This window comes from Salvelinus alpinus, chromosome 2 (assembly GCF_045679555.1).
Source record: "Salvelinus alpinus chromosome 2, SLU_Salpinus.1, whole genome shotgun sequence".
Lineage (NCBI taxonomy): Eukaryota > Metazoa > Chordata > Actinopteri > Salmoniformes > Salmonidae > Salvelinus > Salvelinus alpinus.
In genome coordinates this window covers 41,465,235-41,490,370 of record NC_092087.1, presented here as the reverse complement: position 1 = coordinate 41,490,370, position 25,136 = coordinate 41,465,235, and the positions used below count along the sequence as shown (strand labels likewise).

General features: G+C 43.1%; 1 protein-coding gene and 1 pseudogene across 1 annotated transcript; both read right to left on the bottom strand.

The window, feature by feature from the left end:
* Nucleotides 1-9,175, bottom strand: LOC139561652 (citrate synthase, mitochondrial-like; annotated as a pseudogene).
* Nucleotides 9,176-16,448: 7,273 nt separating this feature from the next.
* Nucleotides 16,449-21,485, bottom strand: cnpy2 (canopy FGF signaling regulator 2). The gene is made up of 6 exons (XM_071378820.1): nucleotides 21,367-21,485; nucleotides 20,624-20,729; nucleotides 20,358-20,473; nucleotides 20,005-20,202; nucleotides 19,620-19,716; nucleotides 16,449-16,961 (listed from the first exon to the last, which is right to left on the bottom strand). Exons 2-6 carry the CDS (start codon nucleotides 20,727-20,729, stop codon nucleotides 16,918-16,920), a joined length of 561 nt encoding a protein of 186 aa, XP_071234921.1. The 5' UTR covers nucleotides 21,367-21,485; the 3' UTR covers nucleotides 16,449-16,917.
* Between the last annotated feature and the right edge of the window lie 3,651 nt (nucleotides 21,486-25,136).

The window sequence follows — 25,136 nt, the reverse complement described above, 5'->3', positions numbered from 1 at the left end:
TAATTGTTAACATTTGCCTTTTATTTAAAATTGTTATCCATTTTCTCTCCCACATCCAGCTCTGCTAGAAAATAAAGTTCAGATTTCTCCACTTCCCAATCTCACATAAGATGTATCTATCTTTAAACCAGAATAACCCAAGGTTTGGTTAGAACAGGATCAAATACAGGAACAGGACAAACTTTTAAAACCTAAAATACATATATACTATTTGGGAAATACACTACAGGGGGTAGACAGTGTGGGGGGGGCGGTTTGAAAACAAATTAAATGAATAGCCAGGAGGGTACTGTCGGTGTTGTGCCCAATTGGAGTGTATTGGATATGGTCTGCATTGAAACAGACTATTACAAACACAAGCCCCCTCCCACTACACCTGAGAGCAGCCTTAAAACTAAACCAAGCAAATCTGTACCTTAACAACAATCCAGTTGAACACAATTTTTATTTTTTTTTACCTTTAACTAGGCAAGTCAGTTGAACAAATTCTTATTTAATGATTAGTTGGTATAGCGTTTCAGATGTGTACTTGCGTCATGAGAAAGATGAGACGTTACAGTTGGACGTAGTAAACCAAGCAGACTTTCTAAAAACAAACATTTACAAAACATTCTAATAGCACATCGATTGAGACACCAATATTAACGGGTCACGCGTACTATTTAGTCAATGCTAGCCAGCTCTCGAATTACATTAATTTTTCTGACTAGAAGGAAATGTTCCATTGATGTTTTGAAGTTGCCCTCAGGTCTTGAAGAAAAACTCTACAAAAAAGATTACCCCCAAGTTTGATAATACAATATAATAAAAATAATAATAATTCAACCCTTTCAGCTCGGGTAGATTTAAAATAAAATGGAAAACAGTGCTGTCTTCTTACCCTGATCACTTTTCAAAACAACCTCCCTTCCCAATAGAACAGAGCTATTTGTGAAGCACTGTACAAAGCAACCTGCATAGTATTCCGTTTACCAGAATGGGTTTGGCGAACACTGGCAAAAAATTGTGTAATAAGTGAACTTGGCCTTGATTTATAGTGGTGTGACATCAATCATTGATGAAAGGGGCAGCAGTATCCTATTACGAACCTACAGACCCTGGTCATTTGCAGACGGTGACTGTACATATTATTCTGTGGTTATATTACAGAAGGACCGTGCCTGCCATGGAGTGTTGTCTTTTGTTTCGTTATTTTGGAAAAATTGTCTGACAATGCAAGTGCCCCAGATTCTACAACTGAATAATTGACATATTTTGAGTTCTTTACAAAACCAGGTCAGCTTAAATATATAAGACTCATATATATATATATATATATGGCTCAGTCTCACAAAATAAAAAAATATTACCATAAGCCAGGCGTACACTACATGATGTTGGCCCGATTTACCTGTCCCAGACAAGTTTGAGATCAAAATTCCCACGTCGTTGCCTAGTCGGGGCGCACGGCCGTTACTGACGCTCGTATAATGTGAACGGGCCAGAGACGCAATCTCAGGGCTACCGGTCCTGTCTGAGTCATCCTGATATTTTCAAACGTTTGATTTTATCAGCACAAAATCTGCCATGCTCCTGTAGTGTGAGATGTGCAACGACACGTTTTGAGTACTGTGATCAGCAACAGCCAATGAGAGCTCACCAGAGAAGCTAGTGAGATGATGACGTATCGCATCAGAATGTGTAGACTGACTCTCGAACAGGAGCGATGACTACTAGCCTACGTTTGTACTTCCCTTTAACCAAAGCTAGTGTCAAATCAGTACACCTCTGAAGTTCACAATGTTATTTAATTCAAAATATATTGGTTAAATATTATAGCTCTGAAGTTCAATGTTTAATTCAAAATGTATTGGTTAAATATTTTAACTATGGCAAGCGTGAATGTCTAACAAAATGTTTTGAGGCTCTTTGGCCCACAGCTCGTTCTAGCTGCACAATCAAATCACATCACATTGTTTTCGCTAGACAGCGTGGTATCGAGAATCCTTACGACCAAATGAAGAATCTTGTAGTGTGTGACACATCATTTAGTGTCATGAGTACCACTACGTTGGCAAGACAGAAAACTACCACCAGGGTCATGAGTGCGTTTGTGCTCATGGACTTGGGGCGCTCCAGGGGGTAAGCCCAGGGCTCGGCTCCAAATCAGCTGGGCCAGCACGCCCAGGGCTCGGGACACGCCGAACAGCACCGTGTAGTAGTTAATCTCTGTCATGCCGTAGAACTGTTAGGACAGGAAAGAGAGAGAGATATGGAGTTAATTGCACAGCACAGGGGAAGACTTAATTATAGTACACCCAATTGTATGTGATATCTATAAGGGCTTTGCAGGAAGGTAAGGGACAGCTAAAGTAAAGTAGGAGAGAGGCTAGATGCTTTATATATATATATTTTTTTTTTATATGGCTTTGACAGTTCACTAGGCTGGAAAAAACTAAGAAAATAAGCTGAAATTTGACATTGTACGTTTTTCTTCACCCCTTCAAGAGAGGGTGGAGGCCTTTCTTGTAACCGTCACCCTGTGTCCCTCCCAATCAGTTGGAAGTGTACTCCAATAGGTTTGTCCTATCCTCCTGCACACCTGCAGAAGCACTCCACTGTGGGAATCCACATTGGGCCAGGGGTTCTTGGCCTTGCCCTGCTCCAGCAGCACGTTGGGCACGATCTTGTAGAGTTGGTGCACCAGCTTGAATATGGGGTCGTTGGGCAAGTGCTTGAAGGCAAACTCCTGCTGGCAGGTGTACCTGGGGTCTGTCTTCCTCAGGACAGCGTGGCCGTAGCCTGGAACCACCTGCGAACACAAACAGAAGGCCAAAAATGTAGGTTGAATCTCTTTCTAAGGTTACATATCATTCCCCTTGAAGCTTATTCGTCAAATGTAAATGTGTCTTTTCTTTTGTGCACCTGATCACTTCACTTTTACGTAGAGATGGAAAAGTGTCCCTTGGGTTTCCTGTCGTTGACTCGTCCCCCTCATTGACCCAACTTGGCCTGCCCTCCAGACCAGACCAGTCCACTCACCCTTCCAGACTTGAGGGTGTTCCAGATGTAGTCTCTCATGGCCTCGTCAGACACCTCTCCTCCCATCTCCTTCTGCAGTGCTGTCAGCCACACCAGCACCTCCTACAAGGGGAGCAGGTCAGAGGTCAGGCAGGGGCACACTCCAACCTAGTCAAATCACTGCTCTCATTCGCCATTATCACGACTGCTGTTATAGTTTCATATTGCTCCCATCTCGCCATTATTAACAATCACAATAACAGAAAATGTGCTATTTCTAAGCAATTATGATTAGCATTGCTTTAAATCACAGTATTATGAGCAGTAGTAGGTTGGATGTTAACTTGGACATTAGCACCCGTTAGCCAATCCGTGAAGGGGTCCAGCCAGACCGTTCATAGCTGCGCTGAAGGAGAGGTAGGGGTCAGACAGGGCACTGCCCACCAAGTGGCTGGTGTGGGCACTCACGTTACCACCCTCATGGTCACTGTAGCAAAGGAGAAAGGGAAGTGTGTGAATGAATGAGTAATGCAACCACATAACTGCACTGATGCAATGACGGAGCAGGAGCTGAATATGCACACCCAAACGTTAACAAGGTGCAGACGAATGGACGATAAACTACATCATTATGAATGAAGTAGCATTCTCTATAAAACTGACCTGTGAATGGTGAGGTACAGGCGCATGAGCTCGGTGAACGTGGCGTCGCTGTAGCCCAACATGTTGGTAAAGTTGTGTGACCAGTCCAGACTGGAGTCAATGGCACCGATGCTGCTTCCCTCGCGGTAAAGGTTGCGGTAAATCTTGGCCGCCACGCTCAAGGCAGCTTAGCGATAAGATCCATGGAGTCTTCATAGACAAACAGAGAAGAAACCATTTTCTATTCGGACAAAAAAGCACTCTTTCAATAGATAGTATTACAACTGGGACGCATTCAGTTGATTAAAGCTTTTACTACATTTCGTCCTACTGAGCAACATGATTTCCCACAATGGCATGTGCCATTCAACATTCTTCAATCTATGTTTCCTGAGCTCACCTCCCAGTACTTGGCTTTGTTGACTCCCTCGGAGTAGGCCCGGGCAAAGCTGCTCTCGCTGTTCAGAGCTGTGATGGCGGCGCTGAACTGAGACATGGGGTGGAGGTTGGTGGGGAAGTTATCCAGCATGGTGACCGCGTGGGAGGGAAGAGCTGCACGCTTGGCCCACTCCTTGGACAGCCAGTTCACCTGGGGACAAATACAATACACAGAATCAGCAATAGGGTAATTGGTCAAACTATTCACACCAAACGTAATGGTTTAAGGCCTTACAATCACAAAGGGGGCCACTGAATATAGTTTTCTATGCAAATTATCATCTGATGTCATTAAACCAAAATAGAAGCAAACCTGCTCCCACAGATAAACAGGATCAAAAGCTATCATCTGGTCCCCGATTTGACTTAGTGGGAGATCTGTCCACGTGCCCTTGGTCCGGGCGCTTCACCCTGGTTGCTCCTGTGGGTCGCTCTGGATGGGAGTCTGCTAGATGACTGAATGTAATGTAAATGTTGAGTGGCTTTACTGCAGGTAGATTGTATGTTTTAATATTCAATCATTTCAAAAAGTTAGCGTCTGTTGTAAAGCTTTATGTTGTGGTTTATGGGTCAACCCTTTTCATTGAATATGTACATCATGTTATCTGTACCATTATTGTTGTATCATAAATGAAGATGCTACCTAGACCTACTGCTAAGCTGCTGTGCCATACTGTCTCTCCATAATGCGTTACCAAGCTAACACTCACCTGTTCCTCAGTGGGCACCTGGCCTGTCACCAGCAGCCAGAACAGACCTTCAGGCAGGGGCTCAGCACGTCCTGGAGCCGGAGTGCTGTAGCCACGGAAACGAATTCCCTTCTTTTTTTTTCTTTTTTTTTTAAAGAGACCCATAAAAGCTATTTAGTAGTAATAATTGCCATAACTAGGTATCTACGTAATTCTACCATAAGTCTTTATGAAATACTTTTGATCCCACTCCCCATATTGATATTACATAGCCCATAGGCGCCATGTCACATGAGTGTTATGAGTTAAGCCAATCTCCATAAGTGATGCTGAACTGGCTGAGAAATTACACCCTTCTTATTCTCAGCTAAAAAAAGCTGATGAATATGGTGGGACTTGAAAAACAAAGCTCCCCAAAGAAAACCATTTAGAATCTCAAATCACTATTTAAGTAGGTAGTTGTCTAGCTTCAAGCATCAGACACAGGATGGTTTTGATTTAGTTCCATTTCATTCAGTACTATCCAAACCATTTGCATACTGCCATCTGTCTCAGGGGAGTGCTGAGCAATCATGGAAATCAATCTGTTTCAAAGCTATTCTCTCAAGCACAGCCTCAGACATGGGACTTCTCAAGAAAATATAGCAAAGGGCATGCCTTTCTTTTTTTCATTATCTAGACTGTTTAAACAATCTCATCTATTATCTAGGCAAAATGAAGCCATCTAAGATACCAACAAGCAATAGTAAAGAGGCAAAAACGCCCAATCTTTCCCCCTACCCGATACTTTGCATTCAACCCTCTTGCCCTGCACAGACCAACTCACCTCATCTGCATCCAGCACTGAGGTTTCATACACCAGGCCCTTCATACCTCTCATCCCACCGTAGATCTGTAAAGACAATTGCGCACACACACACAATTCTGCTTAGGCATTCATATCCACAGCTACCATATTTCACACTACAACTGTTACTGAAAAGGGTACTAGAACATTTACAAATGACAGGTGAGTTGAACGTACCATATCCACAGAGATTGAGCCGATGTTGGTCTTGCCATACTGCGTTTTGAAGTTCTTAATCCCACTCTGTTCTTTAGGGATGAGATTCGAGAGCACATCTCTCAGGTTCTAAAAAAACAACAAAAAAAATCACATTTTAGAAAGATGGCGTAAGTTAAAAATAACAGCTCTCTTTAAATTAGGGCCACCCAGATTGCAGGACTGATTATGGCTAGTTAATTTATATTTGGCTTGCCTAGCTAGCTAAAATGATTTGAATGATGCAGCAACACCAGATCAACAGCATCAGATTTTTGGCCCCCTGCCCCAGTTCCTAGAAGGAAAGTGGACTGCAGTGGGAGGGGATGCAGAGGCTCGCTTCATAGGGGGCTTTTTCTGGACCAATGCTGTGGTGTGGTGCTCTTACTGGCGCTTTTAGTCACCGGAGCATCACCCAGGTGGGTGCAACATTTCAGTACTATCGAAGAGGACAAAGTGCCCAATGAAGAGCTCCGTAGCCTGTGTCAGATGTCTCTACCTCCCTGCCTGGCTGTACCATTTACGCTCCCTCAAGATACCTTTCTGAACTTCCTATCATCACCTATCATCTAACCACCAGATCCCTACATTTGTTGTTAAATTGTTTTGTTTTTAAAGCGACTGAAAAGTGGTATATAAAATAGATATTATTATTAGTTCAAAATGACGCCATCACAGCATTGCGAGGTAAAAAGCATACGTATGTAGCCTAAATCAAATTGAAAAATGAAGGAGGTCCAGCCAGAGTTCTTACTGTTGATGTAGTGGCGTTTCTGGAAGACACGATGAGACATGCTACATTCTGAAAGGCACAAGAAGGACTGTGTCAGGAGAGAGGCAATCAGTTAAACAAGGTTGAGTGTCTGACACGTTACATGGACAGAAAGTCAGCATAGAAAGGCTTCAAGTTTCAACTATTCAGAGTGGCTTTAGTCCACACTTTAAAACATCAGCAAGCCACAATGCGCTGCAAAGTATCCCTTACGATGACCTAGCCTACCTCATCACTGCAAGAGAGACTGAAGCTTGAGTTCCACGGTAAAGGATAATAAACAGACAATTGTGAATGATAGACATTTGTGCTGTAGCAAATACATTTACAGGTATTCTAACATGACTGATTGAACAATGTTTTAAATGACTCCTTGCTCACAGCACTGAGTGAAGATCATCAAGGGCATAAGGACACAGCCTACTGTAGAGTAAAACCTTAAAAATGAATATTTTTAAACTCAAGTCAGAATCCACAGATCTGACCTTGACAGATAAAAATACACTGAACAAAAACATAACCCACAACATGTAAAGTTGTGGTCCCATGTTTCATAACCTGAAATAAAAGATCCCCGAAATGTTCCATACGCACAAAATATTTATTTCTCACAAATTGTGTGCACAATTTGTTTATATCCCTGTTAGCGAGCATTTCTCCTATGCCATGAACCACCTGACAGGTGTGGCATATCAAGAAGCTGATTAAACAGTATGATAATTACACAGGTGCACCTTGTGCAATGAGCGTCTGTGTCCCACAATACAATGCCACAGATGTCTCAAGTTGAGGGAGCGTGCAATTGGCATTCTGACTGCAGGAATGTCCAGCAGAGCTGTTGCCAGATAATTGAATGTTAATTTCTCAACAATAAGCCGCCACCAATGTTTTAGAGAATTTGGCAGTACGTCCATCTGGCCTCACAACCGCAGACAACGTGTAACCACGCCAGCGCAGGGCCTCCACATCCAGCTTCTTCACCTGCGGTATCGTTTGAGACCAGCCACCCGGACAGTTGATGAAACTGTGGGTTTGCACAACAAGATTATTTCTGCACAAACTGTCAGAAACCGTCTCAGGGAAGCTCATCTGCATGCTCGTCGCCCTCATCAGGGTCTTGACCTGAATGCAGTTCGGCGTCGTAACAGATTAAATGAATATATATATTTTAAATTGTTGCTTTTATTTTTGTTTAGGGTAGATCTTTGCCTAACTGGAAAAAAGAAGCCTTCACATTATCAAGACATAAGCTCATTGGAAAAAGTAGGTAGCCTCACTCAAATGATTGTGCTGCTTGCTGTGTTCCAACTAATCAATCATGGCTGGTCCTCATTTGCTTTGCAAGCAATGGATACCTTTTCAAGTGGAGTTACAGCCAAAGCCCGTGTGATTTGCCTCCAGCTGTGAGATTAACATTGTTGGAATGTAAAATGCATTGCAAGAGATGGGAACTTTCTTTGCCTGAAACATGCAGTAGCCTACAGCAACTAAAGTTAGCCGGTCTCTGATCGACTGAGTCTGGCTCCTGAGTCCATGGGACAATATCAAGGTAGTGAAGGCCCACTTGAGGACGATACAGTATTAACTAGATGTTATTTGACAAACTGGGACAAATCTCATTAAACTCAAATGGAGAAAGGGGGGTGGCTATCTAACGTTAGCTACGAAGCTCCAGCCTTTGAGCTAGGGCTAGCAAAGTCGGTAACTAGCTAGCTACACAGCTGGCAGAATAATAGCTAGGTACTCGTACAGACACAACCAATATTTAATAGTAACGTTAGCATAACTGGTTACATAGTTTAGCTGGTTAGCTTTGTTAGCTAGCGGTTACTCGTTTACAATGTAAATGACAAAGAAAATAACAATAATTAGCCATTGAGTAAACGACCCTGTTGAATTGGCTAAACCAGCTAGCTAATAACAATCCGAGGTTGGATTTGGCTATCTGAATCCTAAACTTGTTCTAGTTAGGTAAGGCTACAGAGAAAATGTTATATTTGGATAACGTCCTTGTGTTTGTATACTTGTGCTTCAACTCAAAGACAAATCTACCGGATAAAAATTCGTAGCTGCCTAACGTTAAATACAACAGACATCACTTCAGGGTTAGCCAAGGCCTTCATTATTTAGCTAACGAGCTACCTAAATGCTAGCTTCACGTTTGGTTCTGATTGGCAAGTGGCTAGAAAGCCGGTGGGGCTAGCCAACCTTTTAGCATACCATCTATGACATGGGGACAATGCAGCGCCCTCAAGTAGATAGCATCTCCTTTAGCTAACGGCTTTACCTTTGTTGAATGCAAGAGCTTCGGTGAACAACTGCAGGCGGACAGTAGGGACATAGTGGATGTGAGGGGTTTGTCTTGGTATATAAATATTATCCTACTGTACTGCTAAAAATCTCATACCTCATTGACGGTGCCCCTACTGAGTTTGATAGGTGAAGGTTGAACTGTATTTTAAGACAGTTAACGTTAAATACTCTAACAAAAAAGCTGTTAGAATTGTAAGTGTATGTTTGTCCCTTAAGGTCCTTGTGTAATTGTAATGTGATATTGTACCCCCTAGCTCGATTGTCCATTGTATATAATCTATATATACTTGTGTTCCCTTATGTACTTTCTGTATTGATTTGTTAATAAAAATAAAATAGATAGGTGAAAGTTGAGCGAGATGAACAGGCCTACAAAGGGGATTGGCTGGGATTTGGGTGACGAACTAAACAATAAAGTTTCTAAACCCACAGGCACAACATCGCATGACTTCCGGCAACGCTTACGAAAGAGTTTGAGAAGCGAACAATTATTTTTGACTTGTTAATTCTCTCAAGCTAAAGGCGCAACCTAGATTCGAGCCAATTTCTTTAGTGGAACATGTTACTATTCCAACCTCGTGAAAGTGACGAACTGACACGTTTTCATTTTCGACAAAAACAACTTTATACCGGAGTGCCTTTGATTTAACGACAAGCACATGCGCAGTTCGACGCGAGACGACCGGACCCGATGACGTGTTTCTAGTTTAGTTAGCCAACGTGGCCATGCCATCGCCTACAAGTGTGATCGGGGATTTTTATTGGAGAAGCAGGTTTAGCCTTTCTTCATACTGTACTGTCTGGCCATAATCTACCCATGTTGGTAGGTGTCTTAATCAAGCATCAAAGATTTTAAATTAGTTTGCCACAATAGTGTGGTCTTTACAGACATGATTGTTATTTTGTTAGTGTAACATGCAAATAAACAATGGCTTAACTGCGTGAGCATTATCTAATAGTACAGTAGTCTGCTCTTCATACAAACGTGTGTAATGCAACACTAAAACACATCACCTTTGCATAGCACGGTATGGCACCGGAGGAAGGCTGCCGTTTAATGGGCTCTTTACGTGCAATTGTGTTCGTTTTTTCGCAATGTTTAAACTCATTTTGTACATTATGTTGCTGCTACCATCTCTTATGACCGAAAAGAGCTTCTGGACATCAGATCAATGATTACTCACCTTGAACTGGGCAAATAATGTTTCTTTAATGATCCCGACGAGGGATTTACTCCAGACACCCGAACAGGCCCTCATCCCCATCAATTGCAGGAGAAAGAGACGCATGTTTCTCGGAAGGAGATAGGAGTGCCTTGTGAGAATCTGGCGACGAGTGGCTAATCTGCCTTTGCTATCGGTACTACAAGAAAAGGTGGAACGATAATAAAATGGACGAACTAAAAGCACCTATATTCTACCAACGGGACATTAAAAACTGTAATATCTTATGTTTCGCAGAGTCGTGGCTGAACAATGACATGAATAACATACAGCTGGCAGGTTATACACTGTATCGGCAGGGCAGAAGAGCAGCCTCTGGTAAGACACGGTCTATGTATATTTGTAAACACCAGCTGGTGCACGTTATCTAAGGAAGTCTTGAGGTTTTGCTCGCCTGAGGTAGAGCATCTCATGATAAGTTGTAGATAGTGTGGTCTACCTAGAGTTTCTGTATTTTTCATAGCCGTCTACATACCACCACAGACTGATGCTGGCACTAAGACCGCACTCAATGAGCTGCATACGGCCATAAGCAAACAGGAAAACGCTCATCCAGAGGCAGCGCTCCTAGTGGCCGGGGACTTTAATGCAGGGAAACAAATCCATTTTACCTCATTTCTACAAGCATATTGTCTTGTTTTGCACACTTTGTACAAAATAATAAAATGCAGTACTACAGGATATTTCTTAACGTAGCTCTTTATTAGCTAGCTATAACTGGCATGTTCACGTATCGCCAACCAGGATCAAACTGACCATCGCCTAACCATTTGGGTGGTCTTAACCAATCATAGCACAGTATGATATGGCGGTAAAATGCATCCAATTACAATTCAGTATGTTTACACATATGAATATTACACATGTTAAATGTGCAATCAGAGGGAGGGGAAAAACTCTAGACCACCTTTACTCCACACAGAGACACGTACAAAGCTCTCTCTCCATTTGGCAAATCTGACCATAATGCTATCCTAGCAGGAAGCACCAGTGACTCAGTCAATAATAAAAGTGGTCAGATGAAGCAGATGCTAAGCTACAAGAATGTTTTCCTAGCACAGACTGGAATATGTTCCGTGATTCTTCTGATGGCATTGAGGAGTACACCACATCAGTCACTGGCTTCATCAATAAGTGCATCGATGACATCGTCCATACAGTGACTGTATCTACATACCCCAACCAGAAGCCATGGGTTACAGGCAACATCCACACTAAGCTAAACGGTAGAGCTGCCACTTTCAAGGAGCGGGGCTGTAACCCGGAACCCTATAAGAACTCCCGCTATGCCCTCCGACGAACCATCAAACAGGCAAAGTTTCAATACAGGACTAAGATCGAATCGTACTACACCGGCTTAGACGCTCGTCGATAGTGGCAGGGCTTGCAAACTATTACAGATTACAAAGTGAAGCACAGCCGAGAACTGTCCAGTGACACAGGCATACCAGATGAGCTAAATTACTTCTACGCTCGCTTCGAGGCAAGTAACACTGAAACATGCATGAGAGCATCAGCTGTTTCATACGACTGTGTGATCACGCTCTACGCTGCCGATGTGAGTAAGACCTTTAAACAGGTCAACATTCACAAGGCAGCAGGGCCAGACAGATTACCAGGACGTGTACTCCAAGCATGCGCTGACCAACTGGCAATTGTCTTCACTGACATTTAACCTCTCCCTGTCTAGTCTAATACCAACATGTTTCAAGCAGACCACCGTAGTCCCTGTGCCCAAGAACACTAAGGTAACCTGCCTAAATGACTACCGACCCGTAGCGCTCACATCTGTAGCCATGAAGTGCTTTGAAAGGCTGATCATGGCTCACAACACCATTATCCCAGAAACCCTAGACCCACTCCAATTTGCATACCGCCCCAACAGATCCACAGCTGATGCAATCTCTGTTGCACTCCACACTGTCCTTTCACACCTGAACAAAAGGAACACCTATGTGAGAATACTATTCATTGACTACAACTAAGCATTCAACACCATAGTGCCCTCAAAGCTCATCACTAAGTTAAGGACCCTGGGGCTAAACACCTCCCTCTGCAACTGGATCCTGGACTTCCTGATGGGCTGCCCCCAGGTGGAAAAGGTAAGTAACACATCCGCCACACTGATCTTCAACACAGGGGCCCCTCGGGTGTGTGCTCAGTCCCCTCCTGTACTTCCTGTTCACTCATGACTGCACGGCCAAGCACAACTCCAACACCATTAAGTTTGCCAATGACAACAGTGGTAGGCCTGATCACCGACAAGACAGCCTATAGGAAGGTCAGAGACCGGACCGTGTGGTGCGAGGACAACATCCTCTCCCTCAACTTGATCAAGACAAAGGAGATGATTGTGGACTACAGGAAAAGGAGGACCAAGCACACCCCCATTCTCATCGACGGGGCTGTAGTGGACCAGGTTGAGAACTTAAAGTTCCTTGGTGTCCACATCACCAACAAACTAACATGGTCCAAGCACACCAAGACAGTCGTGAAGAGGGCACGACAAAACCTATTCCCCCTCAGGAGACTGAAAAGATTTGGCATGGGTCCTCAGATCCTCAAAAGGTTCTACAGCTGTACCATCGAGAGCATCCTGACTGGTTGCATCACTGCCTGGTGTGGTAACTGCTGGGCCTCTGACCGCAAGGCACTACAGAGGGTAGTACATCACTGGGGCCAAGCTTCCTGCCATCCAGGACCTCTATACCAGGTGGTGTCAGAGGAAGGCCCTAAAAATTGTCAAAAACTTCAGCCACCCTAATCATAGACGGTTCTCTATGCTACCGCACTGCAAGCGGTACCTGGCGCGCCAAGTCTAGGTCCAAGAGGCTTCTAAACAGCTTCTACCCCCAAGCCATAAGACTCCTGAACGTCTATATATATATATATATATACTGCTCAAAAAAATAAAGGGAACACTAAAATAACACATCCTATATCTGAATGAATGAAATATTCTTATTAAATACTTTTTTCTTTACATAGTTGAATGTGCTGACAACAAAATCACACAAAAATGATCAACGGAAATCAAATTTATCAACCCATGGAGGTCTGGATTTGGAGTCACACTCAAAATTAAAGTGGAAAACCACACTACAGGCTGATCCAACTTTGATGTAATGTCCTTAAAACAAAATGAGGCTCAGTAGTGTGTGTGGCCTCCACATGCCTGTATGACCTCCCTACAACGCCTGGGCATGCTCCTGATGAGGTGGCGGATGGTCTCCTGAGGGATCTCCTCCCAGACCTGGACTAAAGCATCCGCAAACTCCTGGACAGTCTGTGGTGCAACGTGGCGTTGGTGGATGGAGCGAGACATGATGTCCCAGATGTGCTCAATTGGATTCAGGTCTGGGGAACGGGCGGGCCAGTCCATAGCATCAATGCCTTCTTGCAGGAACTGCTGACACACTCCAGCCACATGAGGTCTAGCATTGTCTTGCATTAGGAGGAACCCAGGGCCAACCGCACCAGCATATGGTCTCACAAGGGATCTGAGGATCTCATCTCGGTACCTAATGGCAGTCAGGCTGCCTCTGGCGAGCACATGGAGGGCTGTGCGGCCCCCCAAAGAAATGCCACCGCCAAACCGGTCATGCTGGAGGATGTTGCAGGCAGCAGAACGTTCTCCACGGCGTCTCCAGACTCTGTCACATGTGCTCAGTGTGAACCTGCTTTCATCTGTGAAGAGCACAGGGCGCCAGTGGCGAATTTGCCAATCTTGGTGTTCTCTGGCAAATGCCAAACGTCCTGCACGGTGTTGGGCTGTAAGCACAACCCCCACCTGTGGACGTCAGGCCCTCATACCACCCTCATGGAGTCTGTTTCTGACCGTTTGAGCAGACACATGCACATTTGTGGCCTGCTGGAGGTCATTTTGCAGGGCTCTGGCAGTGCTCCACCTGCTCCTCCTTGCACAAAGCTCCTACGGCCTCCTCCACGTCTCCTGATGTACTGGCCTGTCTCCTGGTAGCGCCTCCATGCTCTGGACACTACGCTGACAGACACAGCAAACCTTCTTGCCACAGCTCGCATTGATGTGCCATCCTGGATGCACTGCACTACCTGAGCCACTTGTGTGGGTTGTAGACTCCGTCTCATGCTACCACTAGAGTGAAAGCACCGCCAGCATTCAAAAGTGACCAAAACATCACCCAGGAAGCATAGGAACTGAGAAGTGGTCTGTGGTCACCACCTGCAGAACCACTCCTTTATTGGGGGTGTCTTGCTAATTGCCTATAATTTCCACCTTTTGTCTATTCCATTTGCACAACAGCATGTGAAATTTATTGTCAATCAGTGTTGCTTCCTAAGTGGACAGTTTGATTTCACAGAAGTGTGATTGACTTGGAGTTACATTGTGTTGTTTAAGTGTTCCCTTTATTTTTTGAGCAGTATATACAGTGGGGAGAACAAGTATTTGATACACTGCCGATTTTGCAAGTTTTCCTACTTACAAAGCATGTAGAGGTCTGTAATTTGTATCATAGGTACACTTCAACTGTGAGAGACGGAATCTAAAACAAAAATCCAGAAAATCACATTGTATGATATTTAAGTAATTAATTTGCATTTTATTGCATGACATAAGTATTTGATACATCAGAAAAGCAGAACTTAATATTTGGTACAGAAACCTTTGTTTGCAATTACAGAGATCATACGTTTCCTGTAGTTCTTGACCAGGTTTGCACACACTGCAGCAGGGATTTTGGCCCACTCCTCCATACAGACCTTCTCCAGATCCTTCAGGTTTCGGGGCTGTCGCTGGGCAATACGGACTTTCAGCTCCCTCCAAAGATTTTCTATTGGGTTCAGGTCTGGAGACTGGCTAGGCCACTCCAGGACCTTGAGATGCTTCTTACGGAGCCACTCCTTAGTTGCCCTTGCTGTGTGTTTTGGGTCGTTGTCATGCTGGAAGACCCAGCCACGACCCATCTTCAATGCTCTTACTGAGGGAATGAGGTTGTTGGCCAAGATCTCACGATACATGGCCCCATCCATCCTCCCCTCAATACGGTGCAGTCGTCCTGTCCCCTTTGCAGAAAAGCATCCCCAAAGAATGATGTTTCCACCTCCATGCTTCACGGTTGGGATGGTGTTCTTGGGGTTGTACTCATCCTTCTTCTTCCTCCAAACACGGTGAGTGGAGTTTAGACCAAAAAGCTCTATTTTTGTCTCATCAGACCACATGCCCTTCTCCCATTCCTCCTCTGGATCATCCAGATGGTCATCTGCAAACTTCAGACGGGCCTGGACATGCGCTGGCTTGAGCAGGGGGACCTTGCGTGCGCTGCAGGATTTTAATCCATGACGGCGTAGTGTGTTACTAATGGTTTTCTTTGAGACTGTGGTCCCAGCTCTCTTCAGGTCATTGACCAGGTCCTGCCGTGTAGTTCCGGGCTGATCCCTCACCTTCCTCATGATCATTGATGCCCCACGAGGTGAGATCTTGCATGGAGCCCCAGACCGAGGGTGATTGACCGTCATCTTGAACTTCTTCCATTTTCTAATAATTGCGCCAACAGTTGTTGCCTTCTCACCTAGCTGCTTGCCTATTGTCCTGTAGCCCATCCCAGCCTTGTGCAGGTCTACAATTTTATCCCTGATGTCCTTACACAGCTCTCTGGTCTTGGCCATTGTGGAGAGGTTGGAGTCTGTTTGATTGAGTGTGTGGACAGGTGTCTTTTATCCAGGTAACGAGTTCAAACAGGTGCAGTTAATACAGGTAATGAGTGGAGAACAGGAGGGCTTCTTAAAGAAAAACTAACAGGCCTGTGAGAGCCGGAATTGTTACTGGTTGGTAGGTGATCAAATACTTATGTCATGCAATAAAATGCAAATTAATTACTTAAAAATCATACAATGTGATTTTCTGGATTTTTGTTTTAGTTTCCGCCTCTCACAGTTGAAGTGTACCTATGATAAAAATGACAGACCTCTACATGCTTTGTAAGTAGGAAAACCTGCAAAATCGGCAGTGTATCAAATACTTGTTCTCCCCACTGTATATATATATGGGGTACCGGTAGAGAGTCAATGTGCGGGGGCACCGCTTAGTTGAGATAATATGTACATGTAGGTAGTGACTATGCATAGATAATAACAGTAGCAGCAGTGTAAAATAGGCAGGGGGGGCAATGCAAATAGTCTGGGTAGCCATTTGATTAGACGTTCATATATATAGCCTCGCTATTGTTATTTTACTGCTACCCTTTAATTTAGTTACTTTTCTTTTACATTTTTTATAGGTATGTCGCTGTAAGGTGTTGTATTCTGCACATGTGAGAAATAACATTTGATTTGAAAACAATGACTCCAGATTGTTGTAGAAATATATATTTCCATCAAAGTATGAAAAACAGATGAGTGACAAGATGACTACACAAAATAGAAAACGAATTGGAGTTGCTTAAGAAAGTGTAATCGAACCTTTCCATTCACTGAATCAAAGCAACAAGCTTAACAAGATCAGCAACTATGTTGGACAATTACAGTATCTAACTATTGTTAAATAATTTTATTCACCATTCTGCTTCAAGAGTAAGTGTGACTGTTTAAACTTGTGAAATCATCCAGCGTGATTTGTTGTTACTACAGCTCTGTGTAAGACAAACAGCACTTCATTGCAGTAATACATATTACAAGATTGTTCTATCGGTCTACAATCCTCACCTCCCCTCATCCCTAAGCACCTGGTGCTGGAGCTACTCCGGATAGTCTCCATCCCCATTGTAACGCGGTAGAAAGTAGATGTGCGTAAAGCTGAGCTGCGTCCAGTGCACAACGGAATTATAGCTCATCATGAGGGATTTGCAGAGCATGGTCGCAAAGGTCTGCAGAGAAAAAAAGACAATGAGTTGTGTCATTTTGGTATTGATTTTTACACTTTTCACATATTGTATTACAACTCGTTACAGCAAATACAATTTGGTAAGAGCTGCATCCCCAGTAGTAGGTTGTATAGTCCGAAGCCTCAATCCCAATGCGCCCCCTTAGCCCTCCCCCTCAGTTTTAGGTGACCCAGTGAGCCATATGGAGTGGGAGTGGTGTCCCAATTCAACTTTGAGCAAGGCATGGTGCCTTTTCAGTCCTCTAGTTTGCACCCCAAACAAAGCAAATAGAGTTGCTAACTTCCTACCAAGTGGTACTCAGAACCGTTGAGGATCCCATGGTCATTGTCTGGGAAACAAAACGTGTTTTTTATCTGCTGGGAGTATGTTGGAGAACTGCTTCGTAGCTGTGGAGTCCTTGAAAAAGCAAATGGAATGGTTCTGAGTACCTATTTTTTTGGCATTTTATATGGATTCTGTGAATATGATAAAATTGTGTATAATCGATTACTAGAGATTTGATAAAGTAATACTGGGAATATAATTAGATACAAATTTAAACTACCGATATGTAGACGTACATAGGTTGAGTTGGTATCTTTAATGGATAATTTGCTAAAGATTTAGTTGAAGTATAACAGACTTGTGATAAGTTGTCTCCTCATTTGATAAAGAAATTAACCACAACACTATAGAGCCACTGGCAGAAGCTTTTAGATCTCCATCCATCTATGGTGTTCGTATAGGTGGGTGTGAACATCTAGTCTCACTATATGCGGATGACATTTTGCTTTACCTCAAACCAGAAATCTTGTACCTTTTTCAAACCTTGCCCAAAGTTTTTTTTTCAAACAATAGGAAGGTTTTGTCATTTGTGGAAAGGGTCTCAGACCCTTTCATTAAAAATACTTTCAAATATGGTTTGAAGTCTAAACAAACACCTTTCTATAATAACCCCATCTTACCCAATGCCCTGAGAGATGCTATTACATCTCTTGGTTCAACAAAAGGAATTAAAACATTTGGTAATCTGTGTAGAGAAGGTGAACTACCATCCTTCCAACAACTGGCATCTAATTTTCAGTTACCTCAAACTCATTTCTTCAAGTACCTACAATTTAGGCACTATATTTCCACTCAGCAGGGAGGTAGGATTCAGCCCATGAGTAAACCTATAACTGAAACTGTGGCTGGAGAACGGGTCAAAGGTTTAATTTCTTACATGTACTCTAAACTCTGTTGGGGAACAATGACGCTCTTAAGACTTGAATGAAGTGGCATGATGACTTTGGTCTCATTTGAGGATGAGAAATACCTTTTTAGATGCTCAGTGTCTTTCATTTAACACAAGGCACAAGTTGATGCAATTCAATATTTTACATAGGGTCTACTTTACACCAGAGAGACTGTATAAGATCAATTATAAATATTCACCATTTTGCCCAAGGTGTAAAACAGGGGTGGGCACCCTTATGCATGTGTTTGTGTCCTGCCCTGAACTAAGCAATTATTGGAAAGACATTCAGATCTTATCACAGGTCACTAATATGATGGTACCACTAGAGCCATCCCTTATATTTCTTGGAGATGACTCTGTTCTAACAGTTAATATTGGTAGCAAAACCAAATTCATTAAATTGGCAGTCATTGCAGCCAATAAATGCACAGCTTTTATATGGAAGAGTGACACTTCGCCAAACAAGCAGATGTTGCTAAAAGAACTAACTTCCTATATTCCATCTGAAAAAAAAGTATGTACAATTTACATAATAAACCCTTTGAATTTACTGATGCCTGGAGTGACTTTCAGCAGTTTCTTGAGTCGTCACCTTAGCTGCCTCATTTTCTTTATTAATGTATCATTTGTTTTTGCGTTGAATAATTTATTTTCAAGCATTGAATGTGAAGGTTATTCTGTTTATTTTTTTTGTTAATCATTGAAGCTACTACCAGTAGAGGGGAGGAAGGGGGGTGTTCATGTGTTGGAGAGGGAAGGTTTTTGCACGATGTGCACCCATGTAGCATGGTGTTTTGTGTAGGTGGAAGAAATAACTGCGCATTATCTGTGTCATATTTTGCTGATTGTTAAATTGTTTAAAAAAGCCAATATATTGTAAAAAAAAAAGTGAATGCTTATTTGCTAAGTGAGGCTTATTTGATCAAATATGTTTTTAGGTTTTTACCAAAGTACAACAGCCATATACCACACCTCCTCAGGCCTTAATGCTCAAGTATATTATAATTGACAGTTTTGATTGGATTTTAGTCATTTCAATGTCAATTGAGCTCCACATTGAACCACAGCCAGAGGATGGGTACATTACAGCCACATTGTTTTGCGGTTCTCATTTGTTACTCATATGGTATGTACATATTTGTTGCATTAGAAATAAGGACAGCTATTACTGCCGCCAGTACAGGCAATTTGAAAAACAAGGCTCTTCACCAATGAATTGCGTTGTAGGCTATCCTTTGGCGAATTCTGATGTGAGTGACATAGAAATGTTCCAATCCCTAGGGCTATTCAACTCTCCTTACCACTAGTTGCTCCGTTTGAGTGCCACTCCCCCACCGAGGGGGAGGGCTAAGGGATTAATGGGATTGTGCCGTAATCTCTGGTGGTCAATATGATGTACTGGATCAAGTAATAATGTGGCATACCTGTTCTCTTGCTGCAGAGTTTGTCTTTGACGTTGTCCGTTTCATGTGCAAAAAATTCGATGACCTCATCTTCATGTTGTTCAACGATGGTCTCACACTGGGGGTAAGGTGGATAAGATAATGGTTAAATAAGATGTAGTGGGACACATTTCCCTGAGTTGCAGGAGCTTGGAGCCATTGGCTTGCAATCCACAATACAAACATGGAAATCCTCCCCTTTACTGCATTGGTATGTTTGGGTGAAAGTTGCAATCAACTGCAGTCATTGTTGCTATTATCATTCACTATATTTATCAGACGTTCTAGAATGTCACACTGATGCGCTATAGCTTGTCATCATCCCTAGTCCCTACCCCCAACATGTGAAAATGAAAACGCTACCCACAGCATATTTCAGGCTGGATGTGACTCTAGAATCCAGTTTAGCCTCTGAAAGGTCCATGGATTTTCCGTTCCGAGACGTGACCCTTTCGTAGGTCTTCCGGCTGGTGGTGGGGTCCACACGTTCCCCATAATCCTTCATCCGCTCACACACCTCCTCCATTAGCTCTAGGAGGTTACCTTCCGAGCGGGCGAAGGGAACCTGGGGGGGACACAATGTTGGTGAGCTTAAAAAGAGAGAACGATTACAACCCGATAATATTAAACACTAATCAACTGTAGAATCCTACAAATAAATAACATTGAATGTGTAAAATATGGCCAATGTAGGACCCAGTAGCCATCAGGTACCCTTACCTCTCGAATAGACTGGCTACCATCTGGGTTGATTCTAAAAGACCCTGTCTGGATCATTTTCTTAGGATCCACCTGGGATATCGCCCACTCCATCTCATCCACCATGGCCCTACATGCTGACGGAGAATAACTAAATGTTAGGTTGCTCAATGAAGGTATGTGGACCAAAAGTGGATGCACAACGTAGAAAATAAGGGTGTTGGGATAAAATTATGAGAATAAATGGGATCTAGTGTAGTAAATGGGTATTAAGTCCAAATACTTACCTCCACATTTGAGATCCTGTCCCTGCCTGGCTCCTTGGCAGTGGCTTACAAGGAGAACAAGTAGCACACATCGAGCAAGTGATTGCCAGGGATAAAACATCTTCATCTAAGCAAAATTGGAGGGGAAGAAAAACACAGGAAATATAAATTACACTGAAAAATAACATGTAAACATGCAAGTCCTTCTTAATGAGTTGTCATAACATTCAGTTTACAGCTATTCAGTTTACAGCAGTTTACAGCTATAACCAAAGACAGTACAGTATGAAGATCGTCTGAAACTGCTTCTATAAATAGAACGATCGACGTTGACGATGTATGCTCATGCGTAGAAAAACACCGGGCGACAAACTGCGCATGTGCACGGAGTAAGATCAAAGGCACTACTTCGATATTATTTAAGGTGTTTTTGACAAATGTAAAAACTTTGTTAATCACTTTCACGAGATAGCAGTAATTACATGTTCAACCACTTAAGACTTTGGCACGAATCTAGGTTGTACCTTTAGATTTCGAGAAAAGGTACAACTACGGGAACTAATTACACTTCTCCCATTGACTTGGCCGTTCACGGAAGTCTCGCGATGTTGCGCCTCTGGGTTTAGAAACTCTGTGCTAGTTAAGTAACGTAATCAAAAATAAATGATTGGTAAAACACACTGAACATGCATGCATGCTACTGCGCTGAACAGTTTCTAACGTGTAACAAAGATGCAATTCAACTTTCAATGATTAGTAATGACCTGTTGTTTGTGAATTTCAGCCACCGCTAAAAAGATTTGAAGATTTTCATTCCACGCTGTTCCATCGCATTCGGTAAAAACTGGTGACGTAGGCAACGGGATGCTACCGGTAGTTGTCTGAATTTATGCCAGAGACAATTAGGACCCAAACCAAATTTCATCAGAGAGCGAAGAACCTTCGATTTCTTGATTTCATGGCAAATATCCACGGTCTTCAATGTAAAAAGTCATATGCATCACATTTAGTGAAACAGGGGTTTTATTTAGACTATTAAGTGGATTACATTCAAATCGCTGATGAGCAATGATCTATGGCTGTCTTTCGTTTTGCCTGTTTGCATTTGGTCTGTCAAACCAAAGATAATGTATATGACGAGATGGTCTTGTCTCTGCCCTATCAATGGGGCCATTGTCTCAAAGGCTGAAACTGCCAGTTGCCTAGTTGCTTATTGGCTATCTTATTGATCTGCTTATTGGTCTGCTTCGCCTCTTCCTCTCTGTCCAAAATCAAATCTGAGTAGACACTGCTGAAGGTGCATTTGGGTGAGTGCTCACTGCTATGTCATCAACAGTATGATGTTGAACTGCTTAGTGTTCAACAACATAGTGCCCGCCAAGCTCATCACTAAGCTCAGGACCCTGGGACTGAACACCTCTCTCTGCAACTGGGATGGTGGGAAGGGTAGGCAACCTCTTGTACTCCCTGTTCTCCCACGACTGCATTTCCGTGCATGACTCCAACACCATCGTTAAGTTTGCTGATGACACAACGGTGGTAGGCCTGATCACCGACAACGATGAGACCGCCTATAGAGAGGAAGTCAGTGACTGCCAGGACAACAAACTTCAATGTCAGCAATACAAAGGAGCTGATCTTGGACTACAGGAAACGGAAGGCCATCGACGGGGCTGTACCGGAGTGGGTCAGGAGCATCAAGTTCCTTGTTGTCCACATCACTAAGGAATTAACATGGTCCACACACACCAACACAGTTGTGAAGAAGGTACAACAACACCTCTTCCCACTACGGAGGCTGAAAAGATTTGTCATGGGCCCTCAGATCCTAGAAAAGTTATACAGCTACACCATTGAGAGCATCTTGACTGGCTGCATCACCGCCTGGTATGGCAACTGCTTCATCACCGCCTGGTTTGGCAACTGCTTGGCATCCGACCGCAAGACCTGGACAATCTGCATTGAACCTATTTGCACTAATTCCAATGCTTCCCACAGTTGTGTCAAGTTTGCTGGATGTCCTTTGGGTGGTGTACCATTCTTCATACACACGGGAAACTGTTGAGTACGAAAAACCCAGCAGCGTTATAGTTCTTGACACACTCAAACCGGTACACTTGGCACCTACTACCATTCCCCGTTCAAAGGCACTTAAATCTTTTGTCTTGCCCATTCACCCTCTTAATGGCACACATACCTTGCTTAACCTGTCTCCTCCCTTTCATATACAGTGATTTAACAAGTGACATCAATAAGGGATCATATCTTTCACCTGGATCTACCTGGTCAGTCTATGTCATGGAAAGAGCAATGTTTTGTATGCTCAGTGTATGCTATTATGTTGCCTCCCAGTTGACAACAAACGCTCCCACAACTTTAGAAAACATTCCCTTAAGAGTCTCATTAGGGAAAGGGGGGGATACCTAGTCAGTTTTACAACTGAATGCTTTCAACTGAAATGTGTCTTCCGCATTTAACCCAAACCCTCTGAAACAGAGAGGTGCAGGGGACTGACTTAATCGACATCCACGTCTTCTGGGCCCGGGGAACAGACAGATTTTTACCTTGTCAGCTCGGGGATTCGATCCTTTCGGTTACTGGTCCAACGCTGTAACCACTAGGCTACCTGCCGCCCAATTAACTAACATTTTCATAAGAATGTTCCTGTGATGTGCAAGGAATGTTTCCAAGAGATCATTCCCTTGATGTCAAATACAATTTACCCAGATTAGGAATACCAGAATTTAAGATATGAATGTTCCTAGACACGTTTCATGGGAACATTGTAAGAACATTCATGCGTCCAGTTTTCTGTGGGTTAGGAGAATATTCCATCAATGTCCCAAAGAACATACACAGAATATGGTTGCCATGTTCTCAAAACATAAGATATTAATGTTGTAGACACGTTTCAGGGGAACGTGGCAAAAACATTGTGTCCAGTTTTTCTGTGGGATAGGAGAATATTCCATCAATGTCGCACCAAATATACACAGAAGATGTTTACTATGTTCTCAGAACATAAGATATTAATGTTGTAGACACGTTTCATGGAAACATTGCAAGAATATTTGTGTCCAAAGAAAAATTAATTACACATCACGTCTTGTTACTGTTGCCAAGACAATCATTGGTGAACAACTGATCCATTCATAGATCTTTGTCTGCTGGCATGGATACTCACACACAGTGCTTTCAACCTACAGTTGAAGTCGGAAGTTTACATACACTTAGGTTGGAGTCATTAAAACTAGTTTTTCAACCACTCCACAAATTTCTTGTTACCAAACTATAGTTTTGGCAAGTCACTTAGGACATCTACTTTGTGCATGACACAAGTAATTTCCAACAATTGTTTACAGACAGATTATTTCACTTATAATTCACTGTATCACAATTCCAGTGGGTCAGAAGTTTACAAACACTGAGTTGACTGTGCCTTTAAACAGCTTGGAAAATTCCAGAAAATTATGTCATGGCTTTAGAAGCTTCTGATAGGCTAATTGACATCATTTGAGTCAATTGGAGGTGTACTTGTGGATGTATTTCAAGGCCTACTTTCAAACTCAGTGCCTCTTTGCTTGACATCATGGGAAAATCAAAAGAAATCAGCAAAGACCTCAGAAAAAAATATGTAGACCTCCACAAGTCGGGTTCATCCTTGGGAGCTAATTCCAAATGGCCGAAGGTGCCACGTTCATCTGTACAAACAATAGTATGCAAGAATAAACATCATGGAACCACGCAGCCGTCATACCGCTCAGGAAGGAGACGCGTTCTGTGCAAATCAATCCCAGAACAACAGCGAAGGACCTTGTGAAGATGCTGGAGGAAACAGGTACAAAAGTATCTATATCCACAGTAAACTATTCCTATATCGACATCACCTGAAAGGCCGCTCAGCAAGGAAGAAGCCACTGCTCCAAAACCGCCATAAAAAAGCCAGACTACGGTTTGCAACTGTGCATGGGGACAAAGATCGTTATTTTTGGAGAAATGTCCTCTGGTCTGATGAAACAAACAATAGAACTGTTTGGCCATAAAGACCATTGTTATGTTTGGAGGAAAAAGGGGATGGCTTGCAAGCCGAAGAACACAATCCCAACCGTGAAGCACGGGGTGGCAGCATCATGTTGTGGGGGTGCTTTGCTGCAGGAGGCACTGGTGCACTTCACAAAATAGATGGCATCATGAGGCAGGAAAAGTATGTGGATATATTGAAGCAACATCTCAAGACATCAGTCAGGAAGTTAAAGCTTGGTCGCAAATGGGTCTTCCAAATGGACAATGACCCCAAACATACTTCCAAAGTTGTGGCAAAATGGCTTATGGACAACAAAGTCAAGATATTGGAGTGGCCATCACAAAGCCCTGACTTCAATCCTGTAGAAAATTTGTGGTCAGAACTGAAAAAGCGTGTGCGAGCAAGGAGTCCTACAAACCTGTCTCAGTTACACCAGCTCTGTCAGGAGGAATGGGCCAATATTCACCCAACTTATTGTGGGAAGCTTGTGGAAGGCTACCCAAAACGCTT

What these genes read in the sequence shown, in the direction of transcription:
- cnpy2 (XM_071378820.1), bottom strand. Translation starts at nt 20,729, where the DNA reads ATGAAGATGTTTTATCCCTGGCAATCACTTGCTCGATGTGTGCTACTT. An exon ending in ACAGGATCTCAAATGTGGAG is followed by an intron (nt 20,474 to 20,623) that starts GTAAGTATTTGG and finishes ATTCTCCGTCAG; the next exon opens with CATGTAGGGCCATGGTGGAT. An exon ending in CATCCAGCCTGAAATATGCT is followed by an intron (nt 19,717 to 20,004) that starts GTGGGTAGCGTT and finishes CCTTACCCCCAG; the next exon opens with TGTGAGACCATCGTTGAACA.